At 50.0% G+C, this 22,967-nt stretch overlaps 1 protein-coding gene across 3 annotated transcripts in view; it reads left to right on the forward strand.

Moving 5' to 3' along the window:
• Positions 1-22,092, forward strand: part of LOC141153147 (uncharacterized) — a 114,587-nt gene extending 92,495 nt beyond the window's left edge. For all 3 annotated transcript variants that reach the window (XM_073637842.1, XM_073637841.1, XM_073637844.1), the window contains one exon: positions 18,582-22,092. In XM_073637842.1, coding sequence (XP_073493943.1) covers positions 19,064-20,392 — 1,329 coding nt within the window. In that variant the 5' untranslated portion in view covers positions 18,582-19,063 and the 3' untranslated portion in view covers positions 20,393-22,092. The remainder of the gene's footprint in view (positions 1-18,581) is intronic.
• Positions 22,093-22,967: the final 875 nt, after the last annotated feature.

Raw genomic sequence — 22,967 nt, forward strand, 5'->3', positions numbered from 1 at the left:
CCGTAAGAGCGGTGAAGAGTAGCGAGGCCTACTGCCAGTGTGAAGCCTAGTGAGGGCCCCGAGCATGGCCGAAGGCAAGTGGAGTAAGCGAGCTACATAGGGGGCAGAGGAGCTTAGCCAGCTCACCCCAAGACCATTTACCGGACACCGGGTCCGCGTCTGCAGGGATCCCTAAGGCCCAGCAGAAACAACCGGAACCCCTGGCGAACTATATGTCCCAAGAACACCAAAAGCTGACTGTCATACCAGGGCCAGGAGTCACGGAGGCCCAAGAGACCGGGGAGTGTGATCTCCAACAGAAGGCCCTACCACCAGGTCAGCCGGTGCAAGACAGAGACCAAGTTAGGCCTAGCTCCAGGCAGGTCATAAACTTATCAGGAAAAAGGCAAGAAACAGGAGGCCCCACACCCGCTCACTGGGGAGAGTCCTGAAATGCACCCTTCACCCTACAGTGCCCTGGTACTGAAGTGAACTGTTGTGAGTGTGCCTATTCTTCTTCTGACCCGGCTGGGTCCCCTCTGTCCTGCATCCCTTCTCCTACGCTGCCTTGAGGCCCCGCTCCACCTGTGGGGAGCCACACCAACTAAGCTGCCTGACCACTGGCCTCAGAGAACTTTAGCAGTGCTGGTGATCCTCACCAGACACCACGGGTGGCGTCACAAACAATTTCCCCTTTCCCATACACCTTTTTCCCCAATTCCTTGCTTTTTAAGAGTGACCCCAGGGTACGGTCCCGGGAGCCAGCCACCGCGACATCCCCCAAAACTAACAACAAGGCCCTGGGCGCCGAGTCGTCCCCATCCCCTGGGCGTGTCATCTCTTCCCGGCGTCACGAACAGGATTCCGTGCCCGCTGCAACGACGGAGTGTTGTGCTCGTTGCCACCGGGTACTCTGCGCCTTTAATCAAAAACTGTGTATTTAACTGTGGCGAAGATTGCCGCCATTGTTGTGCCGCCGAGCGGGAAGAAGGGCGTAACCGCGGGAAACTGAGAGGCGTACCTGCTGAAACGCGGAAAGCCCCGGACACGCCCCACGCCTCGACGTCAAACCAGGAAGCGCCAGGTCCTGGAAGGAGCCCCGGTGAGAGCTCTGACGTAGGACGCAAGCGACGCAAGGTCCTGAAGTCAGACCGTCACCTGCGGAGCTGCGGCCTACCGGAAGAAAAGAAAAGAAGGTAGGTCACGGTTCGCTAGGGGGGCGCCAGACTGTCCAAAGAACAGCACACCGCCGGAGTACTGGTTAACCGCCCTGATGTTCAACCCGCGCTCTGCGCCGAGCAGGCCGAAGCAGCCGCTCCACCAGCAGGGCTTTTAACCCCTGTCATACCCATGGCTCTACCGTACATCCCTGGAGCAAAGTGGCTCCCCCAGTACAGCGGCAAACCAGATACCCTGTCTGGATTCAAAAGGAAAATATGCGGTATACTGGACATGTACTCTATGACAGGCAAGCAAAGAGCCGCTGTTGTACTGGGACAATTGACTGGGGCTGCGGAGCGAGAAGTAGAAACCTGGTCGGCCGCAGACCAGGAGTCAGTGTCCGCAATTTTTAAAAAGTTACAGACTGTCTTTGAGAATCGTACTGAGACAGACCTCCGAATGAAGTTCTACAACTGCTCTCAGCAACCGGAGGATAGTGTTCGGGACTATGCCTGGCGTTTACAAGGGGCCCTGCGAGCTCTGAAACAGGTTAGCCCAACCAGCATCGATAATGAAAATAAAATGCTGAAGGAACAGTTTATCCGGGGACTGAGGTCTCAAGAGGAGAGCAGGACTATGCGTTGGTGGTTCCTGGATCATCCAGATGCTACCTTTGACACCCTTAAGGACATGGCTATAAAAGGACTGCAGCCCCTGGAAACAACTGCTATCCAATGTTACCAGGTTGGTGCCACCCCAGTGCCTGCAGCGTCCACCTTTTCCCCAGTGGCTGCTGAAGCCAATGTTTCAGCAACGTCCCCTAGTGAGCTGGACAGCCTGCGCTCTGAAGTGCGTCAGTTGAGCAAAACCCTGACCACTGTACTGAGTACCCTGCAGCTGCGGACGGAGCCTGAGGCAGAAGGAAGGATCCTGCTAGCCGACAGCCCTGAGGATGTTCCCTGGATGAGAAGGAGGAGGAGGGCAACGCCACCCCCTGGGAGGACCAGTGACCAACGCAGCCCGCCGAAGGACCCTGTCTGCCACCGCTGCCACAAGACAGGCCACGCCGTCCGGAGCTGTCCTTTAAACAAGCAAACCCTGGGGCCGAGGGCCGACACCCAGGAGTAGATCCCCCAGGCCCATCAAACTGGTACCGCAGGTTCGTGGGAGGAAGACCTTTCCTGTCCATCGTGCTGGAAGGCATTGCGACATCCGCTCTGCTGGACACAGGATCTCAGGTAACCATCATGCCTGATGTCCTCTACAAAAGGTTCTGGTCCATGGATGACCTAAGCCCACCAGATCCAAATCTTTCCGTGTATGCCTCAAACGGCCTCCCCCTTAACCTAGTCGGGGTTAAGGATGTGGCAGTAAAAGTGGGAAGAGTGGAACTGAAGGACCAGGGACTAATTGTAGTAGAGACTAATCCTGATGATACAGACTTGTATACAGCATGGTACTTGGCACAAATATTGTTAGTAACTGTTCGGGAGAAGTGTTGTTCTTGCTCCAACAGATAGCTGACACTGCCAGACCAGGGCAGAGGAGGGCGCTCCAGAAAGAGATCCGAGCCCTTATGTACCAGCAACAGGTAAAGCTAACAAGTGGTGAAATTGGTAATGTACGGGTGACAGACCCGGTACCCATTGTGATTCCTCCAATGAGTGAAATGCTGATTTGATGTAGAGCAGCAATAGGTCTCAAAGGATGGAGCTACCAGGCGGTAGTAGAGCCCCTTAGCTCGGAACATAGACCTACACTCTTGACTTCCAGAGGGGTAGTGGATGTACGCAATGGGAGGGTGCCCGCACGCCTCCTAAACTATGGGGAGGACGAGGTTAGATTACCACGCTACGCCACTGTTGCCAAACTGTACACTGTAAATAACAACTCCATACACACGGCGGAGTCCTTAACCTCACCAGACGAAGTAGAGGATAATGACCCGGCAACCCAGGTGGAGGATTGGTGTCAACAGCTCCATGTTGGGACAGACACCACTCCTGCCCATCAGAAGCAGGGTGTACCCCGGGTGGTTCAGGAATACGAGCAGGTATTCAGTAAGCACCCACTTGACTTTGGGAGGATTAAGGGGGTTCAAGACCATATCCCCACAGGTGACCATCCACCCATCAAAGAACGTTACATGCCTATACCCCCAGCACACTACCAGAAGGCGAAGGAGATGTTGCATGACATGAAGAAGGCAGGGGTAGTAAGGGATAGTTGTAGTCCCTGGGCAGCTCCCCTAGTTCTAGTCAGGAAAAAGGACGGAAGCATGAGAGTGTGTGTAGATTACAGACAAGTAAATCGCATTACACATAAAGATGCATACCCTTTACCACATATAGAGGAATCCCTGGCTGCCTTAAAGTCTGCAAATTACTTCTCCACCCTTGACCTCACTAGTGGGTACTGGCAAGTAGCTGTTGCTGAGGAGGATCGGGAGAAGACGGCCTTCACCACCCTGATGGGACTATGCGAGTTCAATAGTATGCCGTTTGGACTCTGCAATGTCCCCGGAACGTTCCAGAGATTGATAGAGTGCAGCCTGGGACACTGCAACTTCGAGACTGTACTACTATACCTGGACGATGTGATAGTGTACTCCAAAACGTATGAGGACCACTTGAAGCACCTGGCGGAGGTATTTGAGTCACTGTCCCGGTATGGGATGAAGCTGAAGCCCTCAAAGTGCCACCTGCTCAAGCGAAAGGTACAGTACCTGGGGCACATCGTTAGTCCAGAGGAAGTAGCACCAGACCCGGAGAAGGTCACTGCCATCCAGAAATGGCCGGAGCCGAAGAGCCTCAAGGAGGTACGTCAGTTCCTGGGACTAGTCGGATATTACCGGAGGTTTGTGAAGGACTATTCAAGAAAGCGGCGCCTCTGCAAGACCTCCGGGTAGGACAGTCCCCCAGAGGCAGAAACCCCCTTTCCAATGGGGTAAGGAGCAAGCTGAATCCTTTAATGTGATGAAGGAGATCCTGACCGGCGAAGAGATCCTAGCCTACCCTGACTACAGCCAACCGTTCCTGCTGTACACTGATGCCAGCAACGAAGGATTAGGAGCTGTACTGAGTCAGAAACAGAATGGCAAAGAGAAGGTGATTGCCTATGCAAGCAGGAAGCTCCGCCCGACCCAGAGGAACCTGGAGAACTATAGCAGCTTTAAGTTAGAGTTCCTGGCCCTGGTCTGGGCCATCACCGAGCGGTTCAAGCACTATCTAGCCTCCAGTAAGTTCACTGCCTTCACTGATAACAACCCCTTGACTCATATAGAAACAGCCAAGTTAGGAGCCATGGAACAACGATGGATGGCTCGGCTGTCAAACTACCAATTCACTATTAAGTACCGGGCGGGCCGCAAGAACGCCAACGCCGATGCCCTGTCCAGGATGCCTCACCAGTCGGACACTGAAGAAGAAGTGGATGACCTGGATGAGATTGAACTACCTGCCTTTCATCGGAATGGAATGGTCCACGAGCAACGAGCCTCCAGGAGGCCTCGCGGTAAGGCATTAAACCCCCTGCCTCACCACAGCTGGAAGGAGACCCAGGACAGCGACCCGGTTGTCAGCCATATCAAAGAGCTGATAATCCAGGAAGGTTCTTCCCTGGAGAAGGAAGCGTCTCTACAAGCCAAGCAGCTGTGGAATGAGAAGAGCCGGTTGTTCATCTATAGAGAGAAACTGTGCCGGAGGTACGTCAACCCTAAAACCCATGAGATGGTATGGCAGATAGTGGTGCCCAAGACAGACATCCAGATGTTGTTGGAGGCCTACCACGATCAGGCGGGGCACTTTGGCTGGAAGAAGCTAGAAACCCTGCTGAAGTGTCGGTTTTATTGGGTAGGAATGCGCAGTTCCATTGAGAGGTGGTGCCGGAATTGTGGACCCTGTAGCCTCAGAAGAAAATACTACAGCAGCCAGAAGGCACCCCTGCAACCCATCAAGACGACTCGTCCCCTGGAGATCATGGCCCTGGATCATGTCAAGCTGTCACCCAGCAGGTCAGCATATTCCTATGCCATGGTGGATCACTACTCCCGGTTCCTGGTGGTCGCCCCTGTCAAGGATCTGATGGCTGAAACTGCGGTGAAGACGTTTCAGGCGTACTTCTGCAGGCCCCATGGATACCCGGAGGAGGTGCTGACAGATCAAGGCTCAGCCTTTCAAGCTGAACTGTTCAAGGAGTTCTGCCATCTGTACGGGTGTAACAAGATTCGGACTACACCGTACCACTCCCAAACCAACGGTCTCTGTGAAAAGATGAATAACATCGTCATCGACCTGCTGAAGACCTTACCACTAGAGGAGAGAAATCAGTGGCCAGACCTACTACCTGACCTGGTAGATCTGTACAACCACATACCTGTGAGTTCCACCAATTGTACTCCAGCATATCTCATGTGAGCCAGACCCGGGAAGTTGCCCATGGACCTGGAGCTCGGTGTAGTAGAACCAGACGCAGATATGTCCACTGAGGACTGGGACACGACCAGACAGGAGCAGTACAGAAGAGTACAGGCCTGTGTCGAAGACAGTCTCACCCGGGTAAGGGACAAGCAGGAAGCCCACTACAATAAAAGTGCGCCCGCAGAACCCTTCACACCAGGAGAAGTGGTGTTAAAGAGGAAAAGGAGAAACCACAAACTTGATGACCAGTGGGCGAGAGAACCCTACAATGTGTTAAATTCAAGATTTGATAACAAGAAGACCTGTTTGATTAGTAAAGACGGAGGAATAACGACTGCAACGGTATCCAGAGACCATCTGAAGTTGTGTCCAGACCTGCTAAAGCCCCAAGAAGAAGTGCCTCTCACCGTACCGGAGGAGCCTAAAGAAGCAGTACTCCATACTGACTTAGGAGATTTCCCGGCAGATTGGTCTCAACTAGGAGGAGCAGTAATAATACCTGTGATCCACTTCTTTCAACAGCCAGAAGACCCTCCACAGCAAGTAGAACCTGTAAGTGCTTCAGAGGAGCCTGCTCAAGAAGAATCCCCGGTTTGAGCAGAGCAAGAAGGCCCAGCCAATGGTATACTTGCCAGTCCTGTAGAGAGGTTAAGGTAACCCTGCAGTCGCCCAACACTTAGAACTGACAGAATGGGAGGTAGTGCAAATACTAGTGTCTCACGCATCCCAGTACCACGTAGGTCGACACGTAGCACACGAGGTCAGACCCCTGTCAGATACAGAGAGTAAAGAAGGAAACTCTGACAGTGTAAATAGTTGCCCCTGGGGTATTATATTGTGTATTTTCATGTATATGTATTTATTAACTTGTGTTTTGCCTTATAATGGACAATTTAAGTGATATGGACACTTTTCTTGTTTGCCTCTAACTACCCGTAAGGGTACCTAAAGAACTTTGTGGTTGAGGACTATGTGCAGCCCAAAAACTGCTTCTTGTAAATAATTGCACTCCCTGGAGTGCCCCTTTAGGTGACCTCAGAAGAAAAACCTGTCTGGTGTGGCATAAACGGAGGTCCAACTCAGGATCACCATGCTCTGCAGCCACACCAGGGCCTACGTGGAGGGTTTGCTTTGGACAGGTCCCTCAAGCTACCAAGTACTCTAACCTGTGAGATGGACATCCTGTCGGGGAATCTCACCGGAAGAGACTTGAATTCTGGGGTTGCTTATTGAATTGTACATATCTATTTATTATTTATAATATTTTATATGTAACGTTCAAGCAAAGTGCCTCCCATAAAGGGAAGAGTTACTGTATTGTTGTTATAAAAAGTACTTCAGTGCGGGAGTACTGAGCTTTGCTAGTAGGGAATGTGGCGCCCTGCTGCACATTGGTGCCACAGAACCTAGAGGGGTGCATGGACGGATTCCTCCACAAGAGGCCCTCATAGCATACACACACCTCCACCTTCCACCTCAGACCACCAGAGGGAGCCCGTTAGGGATATAAATAGAGAAGGTGGGGCTAGACAGTTGAGTCTAGTCAGTCTAAGTCTGGAGCCCACAGAGAGTGAAGTCTGTGAGGAAGTCAGTTCAGCCCAGACTCAGGGAGCTCAGGTTAGTGAGCCCAAGGCGTGCCGACGCCGTAAGAGCGGTGAAGAGTAGCGAGGCCTACTGCCAGTGTGAAGCCTAGTGAGGGCCCCGAGCGTGGCCGAAGGCAAGTGGAGTAAGCGAGCTACATAGGGGGCAGAGGAGCTTAGCCAGCTCACCCCAAGACCATTTACCGGACACCGGGTCCACGTCTGCAGGGATCCCTAAGGCCCAGCAGAAACAACCGGAACCCCTGGCGAACTATATGTCCCAAGAACACCAAAAGCTGACTGTCATACCAGGGCCAGGAGTCACGGAGGCCCAAGAAACCGGGGAGTGTGATCTCCAACAGAAGGCCCTACCACCAGGTCAGCCGGTGCAAGACAGAGACCAAGTTAGGCTTAGCTCCAGGAAGGTCATAAACTTATCAGGAAAAAGGCAAGAAACAGGAGGCCCCACACCCGCTCACTGGGGAGAGTCCTGAAATGCACCCTTCACCCTACAGTGCCCTGGATCGTGCCTGAAGCACCACCAGTAAAGGTACTGAAGTGAACTGTTGTGAGTGTGCCTATTCTTCTTCTGACCCGGCTGGGTCCCCTCTGTCCTGCATCCTTTCTCCTCCGCTGCCCTGAGGCCCCGCTCCACCTGTGGGGAGACACACCAACTAAGCTGCCTGACCACCGGCCTCAGAGGATTGTAGCAGCGCTGGTGATCTTCACCAGACACCACGGGTGGCGTCACAAACAATTTCTCCTTTCCCATACACCTTTTTCCCCAATTCCTTGCTTTTTAAGAGTGACCCCAGGGTACGGTCCCGGGAGCCGGCCACCGCGACATCCCCCAAAACTAACAACAAAGCCCCGGGCGCCGAGTCGTCCAAATCCCCTGGACGTGTCACTTGCCCTAAAGAAATCTCCCGGTCCAGATGGCTTAACATCTGAATTCTATAAGACCTTTAAGGACGCATTGGTTCCCCTCTTGACTGAGGTATTCAATGAGTGTCTTTCCTCGGGCACTCTGCCAAAGTCAATGAGGAGGTCTGTCCTGATCATCTTGTCAAAGGGTAAGGACTCATCTTGCATTGAGAATTGACATCCCATAGCGCTTCTCAATGCAGACAGGAAGGTTTTGGCAAAGGTGCTGTTTAATCGGCTGGTGAGATTTGTGCCCCGACTCCTTTCGGGAGCCCAGCATTGCTCTGTTCCGGGCCGCAGTACAATTAGTGCTGTACTTTGTGTCCGAGAGGCAGTGAAGCAGGGTAGGGCTGGCCACTGGAAGGGGTACATGCTGTCATTGGACAAGGCAAAAGCGTTTGATCGGGTTAATCATGAGTACCACTGGTCTGTCCTTCTGAGGTATGGCCTGCCGGGGGGGTTTGTTGATTGGCTTAAGACCTTGTACGCTGGGGCAGAGAGTTTCCCGCTTGTGAACGGTTGGATTGGCAGCTCTTTTGAGGTTGGGTGTGGTGTTCGCCAGGGTTGTCCCTGGAGCCCGCTGCCGTACGTGTTTGCGATTGACCCACTTCTTAGGAGCGTGGACCGTTGTCTGGGATCGGGATGGACCAGGCAGCACCGGAAAAGCATGGACCACTTCCTGCTTCGTTGTTCCTTTAACACAGAGGTGTACAACAGGGTGGGCGCCTCCATTGGCTGGCCCCGGCTGGCCGGTCTCTCTTATGCGGAATGGGCCTATGGAGCATTCGGAGACCTGGGTGATCGGGACCGCTGCACCTTATTTCTAGTTAGCACAGTGGTTAGGTATCACACGTGGAACGCACGGTGCTTAGTATCAACTCAACGGAAAATCCTCCCAGTGGACGATGTGTTTAGGACCATACTTGGTGACCTGGTGAAGGTACGTTCTCTGGAGTATGAGAGACTGGGTACACGAAGGGCCGCTCTCCTCTGGAGGGGCTTTTCTTTTAGTGTGCGCTAGTCTGGTCATCTCCTCTCCTGGTGGTGGGCTGCTGCTGACACCATAGATTTTTGTTTTGTTTTGATCAGCAGACAGTGATGTAGGGCTGCAGGCACCGAACTTGGGCTTTGTCAGTTGTGGTTATTGTATTGTTTGTTATTGTATTGTTTGTTTCTGTATATATTGTATATATGGGTTTGGGTGTAGGTGTTAGGTTGGGTGGTGGGAAAAGGGGGGTGGTGGGTTCATCTTGTGGGACACTGATTATTTGGGTGAAAAGCTGGCACTGCCTGATCTGGCCTATGGACGTTGGACATGGACTGAGGCATGAGACGCAGGACCAGCTCTCAGGTCAGTGCCGGGGTTGGGACTGGTGGGCTCGAGTGTGGGGTGTTTTGTTTTGTCTTGTATATATTTGTATAGTTAGTATTTATTTTATATTATTTATAAAAAAAAAAATGTATATGTATATATTAGTTTGTATATAATTTTGTCGGCTATTGTTTATTTTACTTATTATATTGTTATTATTTGTTTGGTAACCGGACCAGATATCATAGTGTAAATAGTTGTTTATTCTGTATATATGTATAATATGTGTGTGAGGGGAGAGTGAGCGGCTGGACCAGTTTCATTACATTGTTTATTTTGTGGTTATTATTATTGTTATGTTTCTGTTATTATTATTGTTATGTTTTTCATTTTTATAATAAAAGATCTACAGGATGTAACTCAGGATCAGTACAGGATCAGTAATGTAATGTATGTACACAGTGACTGTACCAGCAGAATAGTGAGTGCAGCTCTGGAGTATAATACAGGATGTAACTCAGGATCAGTACAGGATAAGTAATGTAATGTATGTACACAGTGACTGTACCAGCAGAATAGTGAGTTCAGCTTTGGAGTATAATACAGTACGTAACTCAGGATAAGTACAGGATAAGTAATGTAATGTATGTACACAGTGACTGTACCAGCAGAATAGTGAGTGCAGCTCTGGAGTATAATACAGGATGTAACTCAGGATCAGTACAGGATAAGTAATGTAATGTATGTACACAGTGACTGTACCAGCAGAATAGTGAGTTCAGCTTTGGAGTATAATACAGTACGTAACTCAGGATCAGTACAGGATAAGTAATGTAATGTATGTACACAGTGACTGCACCAGCAGAATAGTGAGTGCAGATCTGGAATATAATACAGGATGTAACTCAGGATCAGTACAGGATAAGTAATTTAATGTATGTACACAATGACTGCACCAGCAGAATAGTGAGTGCAGCTCTGGAGTATAATACAGGATGTAATTCAGGATTAGTACAGGATAAGTAATGTAATGTGTGTGCACAGTGACTGCACCAGCAGAATAGTGAGTGCAGCTCTAGAGTATAATACAGGATGTAACTCCGTGTTACGCGTCCGGGTGGTGGAACCTCTGCGCTTCGGTGCAAGGAGGGACCAGAGGGGCGTGACTAAGTGCCTACTCGGCCTGACCCAGGTTACATGGCGGCTTAGTCGACTCCGTGAACCAGGGAGGGACCAGGCAGGTGAACCAGGTGCCACACTGGGACCGACCTTGTGTGAGAGCAGGTGACTCCCACGGGTCAGATGACAGGAGCTGACCGTTACAGCGGATGAGCACGGCAGGAAGGCTGGCGGGTGGTCCGGGTAGATAAGCAGGCAGGTACGGCTGATAGCCAGACAGGAGCTCCGGGTTGGCAAGCAGGTTGGTACGGCAGATAGCCAGACAGGTGCTCCGGGTAGGAAAGTTGGTGGGCACGGCAGGTTACTTGGCCGGTGCTCCAGGTTGGCAGGCTGGCGGTCATGGCAGGTAACTGGCAGGTGCTCTAGGTAGGCAGGCTGACGGGCACGGCAGGTAACTGGCAGGTGCTCCAGGTAGGCAGGCTGGCGGACATGGCTGGTTAATCGGCAGGTGCTCCGGGTAGGCAGGCTGGTGGGCACGGCAGGTAACAGGCAGGTGTTCCAGGTAGGCAGGTTGACGAGCACAGCAGGTAACTGGCAGGTGCTCCACGTATGCAGGCTGGCGGGCACAGCTGGTAGACAGACTGGCGGGCAGAACTGTTAGACAGGCTGGCGGCCTGGACTAACAGACAGACAGGCAGCGGGACCTGAGGGCTGAGGAAAGTGTTAGCACAGAAACAACAACCTTGCACAGGCACCTCCATTTTGGAGGAGGTGCCTTATATAGGAGAAGTCCTCCGGCCATTGGCCGGGGACTCTTTAGGACGGCGCGGGCGGCCCCTTTAAGAGGGAGGGAGCGCGCGCTCCCTAAACACATTGCCCGGGAAGCTGCGCGCGGTGAGGGCCCCAGCAGCAGGCAAGCAGCGAGACGCCGGACCAGGACCGCGGCGGTGAGGGGAACAGCATCTCTGCGCGGCAGGAGGCAGAGACGCCGATGCTACAGCACCCCCCCTTTATGCCCCCTCTTCTTTAAGCCTGCGAGAAATTTTTTAAGAAGATGAGGGGCATGAATGTTCTCCCTGGGTTCCCAAGACCTCTCGTCCGGGCCAAACCCCTTCCAATCCACAAGAAAGAAAGTCTTTCCTCTTACCCTCTTGATGGCCAAGATGTTTTCTACTTCAATGACGTCCTCAGCGAAGACTGGAGCAGGAGTGGTACCTGGATCATCAGAGAAGGAATTAAGGACAACTGGTTTGAGGAGGGATACATGAAAGGAGTTGGGAATCCGTAAGGTGACCGGGAGTTTCAGATTGTAAGCCATGGGATTCATTTGGTTCAGAACCTCGAACGGGCCGATGAACCGCGGACCCAACTTATAAGAAGGTATCTTGAGACGGACATATTTGGAGTAAAGCCAGACCTTGTCTCCCGGACGGAATTGAGGCGGATCCAGACATCTCTTATCAGCATGTCTCTTCATCCGATCGGAGGACTGAAGAAGTGCAGATCTAGTGTCTTCCCAAACAGCCGAAAATTCGCTGACAAGAGACTCCGCGGCATCATTGTCCACTGAAGAGAAGACGGGAAACGGAATCCGAGGGTGTCGACCGTAGACCACAAAAAATGGGGATTTAGTAGAAGACTCGCTCTCATGGTTGTTATAGGAGAACTCGGCCCAGGGCAGGAGCTCAACCCAATCGTTATGGTGAGCATTGAAAAAGTGCCGAAGAAAGCTGGTAAGGATCTGGTTGATACGTTCCACTTGACCATTGGACTGAGGATGATAAGCAGAAGAGAAATCCAAAGAGACACCCAGCAGCTTGCACGTAGCTCTCCAGAAGTGAACTGAACTCCGCGATCCGAGACAATGTGGAGGGGTAGGCCGTGAAGACGGAAGATGTGATGGATGAAGTCCTTAGCCAGCATAGATGCAGATGGAAGACCAGGCAGAGGGATGAAGTGGGCCATTTTAGAAAAGCGGTCAGTGACCACCCAAATGACAGTACAACCGGCAGAAACAGGGAGATCCGTGATGAAGTCCATTGCAATGTGTTGCCACGGAGCGGAAGGCATGGGAAGAGGAAGGAGGCGGCCGGATGGAAGGTGCCTGGGAAACTTGTCACGGGCACAAGAGGAACAAGCTGCAACAAAGTCCGCAACATCCTTGCGCAGGGAAGGCCACCAGTAATGCCGGGTGACGAGCAGAAAGGTCTTCCTCTGGCCAGCATGACCGGCTAGTTTGGATGAAGGGCCCCAGAGTAGAACCTTCTTTCGATCCGGAACCACTACAAAGGTCTTACCGGGTGGAAGATGAGATAGGTCAAACGGAGCAACAGTCATTACTTTGGAGGGGTCAGTGATATGTAGAGATTCCTCCTCTTGGTCGGAAGACAGGAATGAGAGGGATAGAGAGTCAGCTTTAATGTTCTTGTCCGCCGGGCGGTAATGCAGAGTGAAGCAGAATCGGGCAAAGAATAGTGACCACCTGGCCTGACACGGATTTAGTCTTTGGGCGTTCTGCAAATAAGCAAGGTTTTTGTGGTCAGTGTAGATGACCACCAGGCGCAGAGCCCCCTCCAGCAAGTAGCGCCACTCCTCCAGCGCTAATTTGATGGCCAGCAGCTCACGATCTCAAATGGAGTAGCTGTGCTCGGACGAGGAGAAGAGCTTGGAGAAAAAGCCGCAGGTTACCATTCTCCCGGACTAGGATTTCTGGGTGAGCACCGCTCCGGCTCCGGAGGAGGATGCATCAACCTCCAGGAAGAACTGCTTGTTGCAATCCGGACAGTGCAGCACAGGAGCGGAGGAGAAGGCTTTTTTAAGAGAGATGAAGGCCTTCTCCGCTTCGGAAGTCCATTCCCTGGGATTAGCTCCTTTACGGGTGAGCGTGGAGATGGGAGCAGTCCGGGAGGAGAAATGAGGAATGAAGAGGCGGTAATAGTTTGCGAAGCCCAGGAATCGCTGAATCGCCTTCAACCCCTCCGGTCGGGGCCACTTTAAGACGGCAGACACCTTCTCGGGATCCATCCGCAGACCAGTCTCGGAGATAACATAGCCCAGGAACGGTAGAGAGGTCTGCTCAAAGAGGCATTTCTTGGATTTAGCGTATAGGCGATTCTTCCGGAGCCTCAGCAGAACCTGACAAACATCCCTCCAGTGTGAGGGCAGATCCGGAGAGAAAACCAAGATATCGTCCAGGTACTCTACCACGCAAGAATACAGGAGATCACGGAAGATGTCGTTAACCAGCTCCTGGAAGACGACTGGAGCATTACAGAGACCAAAGGGCATCACGCGGTATTCGTAGTGACCGTCCCGGGTGTTGAATGCCGTCTTCCACTCGTCTCCCTGGCGAATCCGGACCAAATTGTACGCCCCACGAAGATAGAGCTTGGTGAAGAACTTCGCCCCTTTAAGGCGGTCAAACAGCTCCTTGATGAGAGGCAGGGGGTACTTATTTTTGATGGTAATCTGGTTAAGGCCCCTGTAATCGATACAGGGACTTAGACAGCCGTCTTTCTTCTTGACGAAGAAGAATCCTTCTCCACCCGGAGAGGTGGATTTCTGGATAAATCCCCTAACAAGATTCTCTTCTATGTACTCAGACATGGCCTGGGTCTCAGGCAGCGACAAGGGGTAGATTCGCCCGTGGGGAGGAGAAGCACCAGGTACCAGGTCGATGGGGCAATCATACGGCCTATGAGGTGGCAGTGTCTCCACTTCCTTTTTGTCAAAGACGTCCGCATAGGACCAGTAGGGTGCCTCCAGACCAAGTAGATTAGCCGGAATAGCCGGAGGTCGAGCAGGATGAACCGGAACCAGACAGAACTCATGGCATTCCTGACCCCAACGGAGCACTTCGCCAGATCTCAAATTCAGGACGGGCTCATGTCTTTGTAACCAGGATAGACCAAGCAAGAGGGGGTGAGAGAGACCGGACAGCACATGAAAGGAGATCTTCTCCGAGTGCAGCATTCCCACCTGAAGGGTTACAGGCTCTGTGATGAGCAAGATGGTCTCTGGAAGAAGCCTCCCATCCACGGAGGCAGCTGCTAACGGTTCAGCCAGACGTACAGTAGGAATCTGATACCGCTCCACAACGGCCTGTTGAATGAGATTCCCAGCGGCTCCGGAATCCAGATGGGCAGTCTCGAAGAAGGGGGTCTCACCACTGGAAATAGAAACAGACAGAGTCAAGAACGGAGAGGATTTATTCTTGCCTAGGACGACCTCTCCGAGCGGTCCTAGACACTGGAGTTTCCCGGCCTCACTGGGCAGGAACGGATCAGATGCTCTATACTGCCACAGTAGAAGCAACTTCCCTCGGCTCGGCGCGTCTCCAAGCGGGACTTGACTTGACCATCTTGATTTGGTCAATTTGCATAGGCTCAGGCGAACATGCCCGGGGAATTGCTGGTTGCGAGGCTGGCCTTTGGAATGTTGGAGTGAGACGCGGAAATCTTCTCTCCCGGGTAGTCTCCTTAGCACCTTCCAGAAAACGGATGTCAATCCGGGTAGTTAAAGACACCAGGTCATCCAGGGTGGAAGGGATGTCACGACCGGCTAGCTCATCCTTGATCCGTCCGGAAAGAACCTCCCAAAAGGTGGACACCAGGGCCTCGTTGTTCCTGGCAAGTTCAGATGCGAGGGTTCGGAAACGTATGGTATACTGGCCCACAGTGAGACTCCCTTGGCGGAGACAGAGAAGTGAGGAGGCAGTAGAAGATTTTCGTCCGTGCTCATCGAAGACCTTCCGGAAGGCAGCGAGGAAGGCCAGAAGATCGGACACCAGGGGATCCCCTCTTTCCCACAGAGGGTTTAGCCATGCCAATGCCTCCCCGGTGAGGTGAGACATGATGAACGCCACCTTGGCCCGGTTGGAGGTGAACTGGTGTGCCAGGAGTTCAAAGTGCAGATTGCACTGATTTATGAAGCCCCGACATAAGACGGGGTCACTACCAAAACATGGAGGCACAGAGAGCCGGGGTCCAAAGCCGGGTGCCACAGCGCCACTGGGTTGAGGTGCCGCTGGAGCGGGTGCTGCTCAGCTCGAGACGGACACAGACGGGGTGGACAGCATGTCCAGGTGGGAGTTGACAGTCTGCAGATAGGACAGGATAGTTTCCTGTTGGGATCTCGGACGTGAGACCTCCTGGTACAGGTCAGAGAGCAAAGGAGCCTGGGAGCCACCGGGTTCCATGGCCTGTGCAAACTGTTACGGGTCCGGGTGGTGGAACCTCTGTGCTTAGGTGCAAGGAGGGACCAGAGGGGCGTGACTAAGTGCCTACTCGGCCTGACCCAGGTCACATGGCGGCTTAGTTGACTCCGTGAACCAGGGAGGGACCGGGCAGGTGAACCAGGTGCCACTCTGGGACTGACCTTGTGTGAGAGCAGGTGACTCCCACGGGTCAGATGACAAGAGCTGACCGGTACAGCGGATGAGCACCGCAGGAAGGCTGGCGGGTGGTCCGGGTAGATAAGCAGGCAGGTACGGCTGATAGCCAGGCAGAAGCTCCGGGTTGGCAAGCTGGCGGGCACGGCAGGTCACGTGGCAGGTGCTCCAGGTAGGCAGGCTGGCAGACACGGCTGGTTACTCGGCAGGTGCTCCGGGTAGGCAGGCTGGCGGGCACGGCAGGCAACAGGCAGGTGTTCCAGGTAGGCATGCAGACGAGCACGGCAGGTAACTGGCAGGTGCTCCAGGTAAGCAGACTGGCGGGCACGGCTGGTAGACAGACTGGCGGGCAGAACTCTTAGACAGGCTGGTGGGCTGGACTGACAGACAGACTGGCGGGCAGGACTGACAGGCAGCGGGACCTGAGGGCTGAGGAAAGTGTTAGCACACAAACAACCTTGCACAGGCACCTCCATTTTGGACGGCGCTCGCGGCCCCTTTAAGAAGGAGGGAGCGAGCGCGTGCGCGCCCTAAGCACAGTGCCTGGGAAGTTGCGCGCGGTGCACGCCACAGCAGCAGGGGAGCAGGAAGACGCCAGACTGGGACCGTGGCAGTGAGGGGAACGGCGTCTCTGCTCCGAATAAGTACAGGATCAGTAATGTATGTATACAGTGATCCCACCAACAGAATAGTGAGTGCAGCTCTGGAGTATAATACAGGAGGTAACTCAGGGTCAGTAATGTAATGTATGTACACAGTGACTGCACCTCAGAATAGTGAATGCAGCTCTGGAGTATAATACAGGAGGTAACTCAGGATCAGTAATGTAATGTATGTACACAGTGACTGCACCAGCAGAATAGTGAGTGCAGCTCTGGAGTATAATACAGGATGTAACTCAGGATTAGCGCAGAATCAGTAATGTAATGTATGTACACAGTGACATGGCAAGGAGTGAAAATGGCATCTAAATTAAATCTTATAATCGTTGGCACTCCTATATTTATCATAATTGATGGGTAATGGTAGATCAATCCTGAGGCACATCTCTGTATGTGAGGACAGAGAAATTAGTAATGGAAGGAAGCCAACGACTTATACAGAGGAGATGGAATATGATACACCTGTGGCATAGAAGATTGATGCAGAGGTGCTAAGTATATGGCCCCCTGTAGTGCCAGTCATACCACCATTACGCATGTACACCAATATAAAAATAACTCTTATTCAACAATAATTAAAACCACATTTATAATTCAAATGTAAATTTAGAATCCATAATTAGAGCTAAAATAGAAAGATACTGCAAGAGCTATCCAGTATAAATATTATCCATAAAAGCCCGAGCATACTCTCACACAAAACTATTTGTAATCTTCAGGAGGCCAGGATGCCCTGTTAAACTCTAAATTTTGCCCCTTCCTTGCCGCTGAGGTTGACACACTAATAAAGCAAATGGCGCTCCCTCTCACCGAAGGCTGGCCCTAATAAGCCCTATTAGACCCTCAAGGACTAAACCAGTGGTATAAAAATAGGGCTACTGTATATTAGGCAATTGGAGAACATACGCTGATGGCAAAAAATACAGAAAAGGCAAAAAAAAACAGGATACATATCTAATATATATAATCGTCTTATCCCGTCTGTCTGTCTGTCTGTCCTTCTGTCCAGGAAATCCCGCGTCGCTGATTGGTCCAGCCGCGGCCAATCAGCAATGCGGGGTTTCAGAAAAAGATGGCGGCCATTAGCGGCTCATCTGCCGCACGGAGGTCAGCGGCGATGCAGCCGGGAGATGACCGGAGCTAGCTGGTCATCTCCCGGCTGCTCGCAGCAGAACTACCCCGACCGGCGGAGCCACTGACCTCCATTCGGCTACTGTCGAGAGATCAGCGGCTAGGGCCGCTGATATCCCGATGGCAAGTGTGAAGGGAGGACCGGGGAGCGGCGCCGCCGGTCGGGATGCTTCTGCTGCGAGCTGCCGCTCATCTCCTAGCTGCTCGCAGCGGAAGCACCTGCACACGCAGCGCCGCTCCCCGGTCCTCACTAATACGATTGGCGATATTGGCGCCAAATTTAAACACCGCTCTCCGGTCCTCAGTAACAGGGTTCACTGATTGGTCGCGACTAATCAGCGATATTGGCGCCAAATTTAAACACCGCTATACTGATTGGTAGTGGCCGCCGGCCGCGACCAATCAGCCATATTGGCGCCAAATTTAAACACCGCTCTGCTGATTGGTCGCGACCGCCGGCCGCGACCAATCAGTGATTTTGGCGCCAAATTTAAACACGCTCTCCGGTCCTCAGTAACAGAGTTCGCTGATTGGTCACTCCCCGCACAGGCAGCGCCGCTCCCCGATCCTCACTAATACAGTTCGCTGATTGGTCAAAGCCGCCGGACGCGACCAATCAGCGATATTGGCGCCAAATTTAAACACCACTCTGCTGATTGGTCGCGGACGCCGCCCGCGACCAATCAGCGATTTTGGAGCCAAATTTAAACACGCTCTCCGGCCAATTGGCGCCAGATTTAAAATAAGTACGCCACCGTCGACAGATAGCAGGGCTGACTCCGCCCATGTGGTCATGTGACTAACCAAATGCCCATGACGTACTGAACATGTTTTGTCAGTCACAGTGTGTGATATACTTCTGTCACGTTGAACAGATACTTCTTTACGCTTCCTGTCTTCCAATAGGTCGCAAGCAAAAATACGCCACTGAGGATGACAGAAAAGCAGCAGAAGCAGCAAGAAAACAACAACGTCGAGAGCAACAGACACCGCAACACACTGCCGCCAGACAAGTCCAGAATGCAGAATCTCACCGAAAACATCGGGAACAGGAGACACCACAACACACTGCCGCCAGACAAGCCCAGGATGCGGAATCTCACAGAAAACGTCGGGAACATGAGACACCACAACACACTGCCACCAGACAAGCCCAGGAGGCGGAATCTCTCAGAAAACGTCGGGAACAGGAGACACCACAACACACTGCCGCCAGACAAGCCCAGGATGCGGAATCTCACAGACAACGTCGGGAACGGGAGACACCGCAACACACTGCCGCTAGGCAGGAACACGATCCGGAATCCCATAGACAATGTCGGGTGAATGAATCTCCAGAATCCAGGGCAAACAGAGAACAAAACAATCACCAAATTTATCAAAAATGAATGCTCTACCAACTAAGGCAAACCCAGCAGAATATTCAACAACTTGCACGTTACGTAACAGACAATGAAACTATAATTAATCAACACTACTGTGGGAATATGAATGTAGTTTGTTCTAAATGCGACTCTCTGAATTTCTTTGAGGAAAAACCATCTGACAATCAGTTTACTCAATGCTGCCAAAAAGGAAAAGTTATGCTACCGAGATGTCACTACTCAGATCTGTTTGAGCAGTTCATGAAAGGAACGCATGAACACAGTAGAAATTTTATGGAAAATATCAGAAGTATCAACAGTTCTCATGCGTTTGCTTCATTTGGTGCCAACATTGCACCGCCCCCTGGATTCGGACCGTATTGTTTTAAAATTCATGGCCAGATCTACCACCGCACTGGAACACTTCACCCAGAAATAGGACAACCACCAAAATTTGCACAATTATACATCTTTGATACAAATGAGGCTACAGAACAAAGGATGAACCTGAAAGAAAATGAAAAGTGTAATGTTGAACTGATGAACCTAATTGCCGTACATTTACAAACAATCAGCCCATTTGCTGCTGCATATCGCATGCTAAAAGACGTCGAAGCTGAGGAGGAACAGAAGGCTATACAAAATGGGATGGAAATGCCTTCTATTATCATGGCCATTAAACAAGAACGTAAACAAGATCCCCGATGTTACAACAAAGCACGTGTAAGTGAGGTCGCAGTTGTTTTTCAAAACGATGATGGAGAGCCTCCTTTTCAAATGGATATATTAGTCCATCTTAAGCCAGACCAAAACAACCCTTTCGTTCCTAAAACACAACGAATTAGCATTTTGCACAGCAACCTTGATGCTCTTCTGTATCCGCTATTCTTTCCAAGCGGTGATCAAGGGTGGCATGAAAACCTACACCAGCAAGGAACTTCAAGAAGAATTACACAACTGCAGTACTACAGTTTTCTTCTGTCTGTCCGAAATTACTTCAATCCTATTTTAAACGGTGGGAAACTGACACAACAGTACTTAGTCGACGCATACGTTAAAATTGAAGCTAATCGCCTCAATTTCATACGAATGAACCAAAAACAACTGAAAGTTGAAGACTACTGCGTTCTTCAAGAACATTTGCAAAAACAATCCATTCAAAAGGGAATTCCAATTGGAAAAACAGTAATTCTCCCGTCGTCATTTGAAGGTAGCCCCCGCAAGATGCAACAGCGTTATCAAGATGCAAATAGTTGTGATGTAAGCGGAAGCAAGAGCCGGCTGCAGCCGGGGGAATTATGTGCTGGCTGTGCGTGGTCAGCGATGTTGTCACAAGCAGTATTGACAACATGACGTAATTACAAAATTCATTAAGGGCCCTGGGGGGATACATTGGGGGGTTAATTTAAAGTAGTGCACAACCCATTTAAATACTGCTTCGCTGCTTAGTCATGCCCGGTCGGCCGTATACATATTCTAGAATACCCGATGCGTTAGAATCGGGCCACCATCTAGTATGTAATAAACAAATAAGCCACTAGTTATGAAGAGGTAGTTGTAATTAGTATGTTACAAGTGATACTAAGTTCATGCAGTATCAGAGTAAAAAATGCCACCAAAAAGATATTCAATGTGATAGAATGATGAAAGTCCAACCTTTTGCCGTCTTCATCGTCCTGAGCCTCGGATGCTTCCTCCTCTTCTGATGAAAGCCCAACCTCTTGCCGTCTTCATCGTCCTGAGCTTCGGATGCTTCCTCCTCTTCCTCGTTTTTAGAGAAGCAACACTAAGCCTTATCTATTGAAAGAGAGGACTGGAGGCTCCTTTCACATGCAAAAATGATTCCTACAAAAATGACCCCTGCCCACCTCGCCCCGTTCCCATAACGACAGTAGGATTACCAATCTGTTCTCTTATCTGTTATCCATAACAGAATGCTCACTTCTCAATAAGGGACTCCATTATGTTCCAACTAAACGGTTTGATGATTTTGGATGGGTAAAAGATATTAATCTCTTTTCACAGAAGTTGAGGTGGAAAAAATTCTATGATTCTACAATGATAAGGTAAAACGTGCAGTTTTGGGTTTTACGGATGAAGATCTCCCCAATGTAAGATTATTGGTGGATTTGATGGAGGTAAATCAGAGAAAACCAGGCGTAGGGGCCTTTTACTTTTTTACCTACCTTAGGGGTAAAAGCAGTAGGATGCCTCCTGGAACATAGATTACAAGTATCAGCCTTTTTAAATATTGTTTACGGAGGATCTCAAAAAATTGAGCTATAAGAGGAGGGCTCCATCAAATATTTCCTACAATGAGAGAACGGCCTTTGATGGGCTTGCAGAAAATTATAGTTTAATCTTTAAGGATTGGATAAGAATGGTAACTTGGTGGAACTGGACCATAGTTCTAATAGAAAGATGTACCTGGATATTCTAGATGACCAATTGATTTATATAATTGATTTATGTGACTACACGGCGAGATTCTACTGACATGTTTTCACAAATAAGAGGAATTATTAATTGGGGCAATGAATTCTAAGCTAATTTCCAAGAATGAGATGGACTTCATGTATCCTAAATTCCCTTTAGGATGCACTTCATGCTCTTCCAAAGATATACAAGGGCCTAAGATCCCTAAAGGGCCGCCCAATAGTTTCAGGGATTGACTCTATTACCCAAAAATGTAGTATTTATATCGCTAAATTTTAAGACAATTCGTTATCTCATTACAATTGTATATAAGGGATATCTCGGATGTAAAGGATGTAGTAATAGGTAAAGATGTACAACTGGCGTCTATAGACGAGGAGGTGCTCTATAGCAACATTCCTCATGATGCTTGTCTCAGGGCAGTGGACTATTATCTTAGATCAAGGGACACCTTTTAATATATATATATTTTTTAATTTGTTTTATTAAACAATTTTTCATGCAATACCAATATATTATCAGCAGGAAATAATATCTGGGTTACAACATATCCATGTAAATTCAAAGCCTTTTGTTGTTAAGATGACATATATAAAAAAAAAAAGAATATTAAAGTATAGGCAAATCTGTTGTATATGCGTCTTCTTTATCTTATCCATCACATCCATTGGATATATACCCAACAATTTTATGATAATATATATGAAAAAATACCGTAACTCGAGCTTAGTTCCAACTCTAAACTCCTATTTATAAAACATTTCTAACTTTTGCTGTCTGAGATTCTTATCATGTACTCATTTTATTGTTTTATAAATCTAGGTGCATACCCGTCTATATAAATTTATCTCTCTACCATCCCATTGGTAATCCATACTTCCATCAGCACTTCTCATTTAGGTCATATTCTTGATTTGGGTCTCGTAACTAGGAGGACACCGTGAGATATGAAGAGTTCCAATAGTCCCATATTTTGGAAAATTTTAATGGATAGCCTTTATTTTGGAATACTATTTTCTCATACGGGAATACTGAGCAATCCACGATCTTAATATAGGTTGTGAATCTCCCATCCATCTCAAAGCCAAGAGTTTCCTGGCCAAAAACAATGTTGGGATTAAAAGTTTCCAATTATCTTTTACTGTCATAGGGTTCCGGTTCACCCCTGTTGATAACATATGTGTATATAGACTGGAAATGAGACCTTATGGACCTTGAGATTTAAGTATGCCTATTAATGGAAGTGAGGAGATAGTTTTGTTAATATTCAAACCCGAAAGGTGGTATTGCAGTCCTGTTCTAAGCTGAAGATATCTAAAGAATTGAGATCTTGGAATTTAGTTTGCACTTGTTCAAATGACATTAACCCCTTAACGACCATGGGTCTTTCTGTTTTTGTGTTTTCATTTTTTGCTCCCCTTCTTCCCAGAGCCAGAACTTTTTTAATTTTCTTTCAATATGGCCATGTGAGGGCTTATTTTTTGCGGGACGA

The sequence above is a fragment of the Phyllobates terribilis genome, unplaced genomic scaffold, assembly GCF_046119375.1.
Source record: "Phyllobates terribilis strain yellow unplaced genomic scaffold, ASM4611937v1 Scaffold_7__3_contigs__length_470593459, whole genome shotgun sequence".
Classification (NCBI taxonomy): Eukaryota; Metazoa; Chordata; class Amphibia; order Anura; family Dendrobatidae; genus Phyllobates; species Phyllobates terribilis.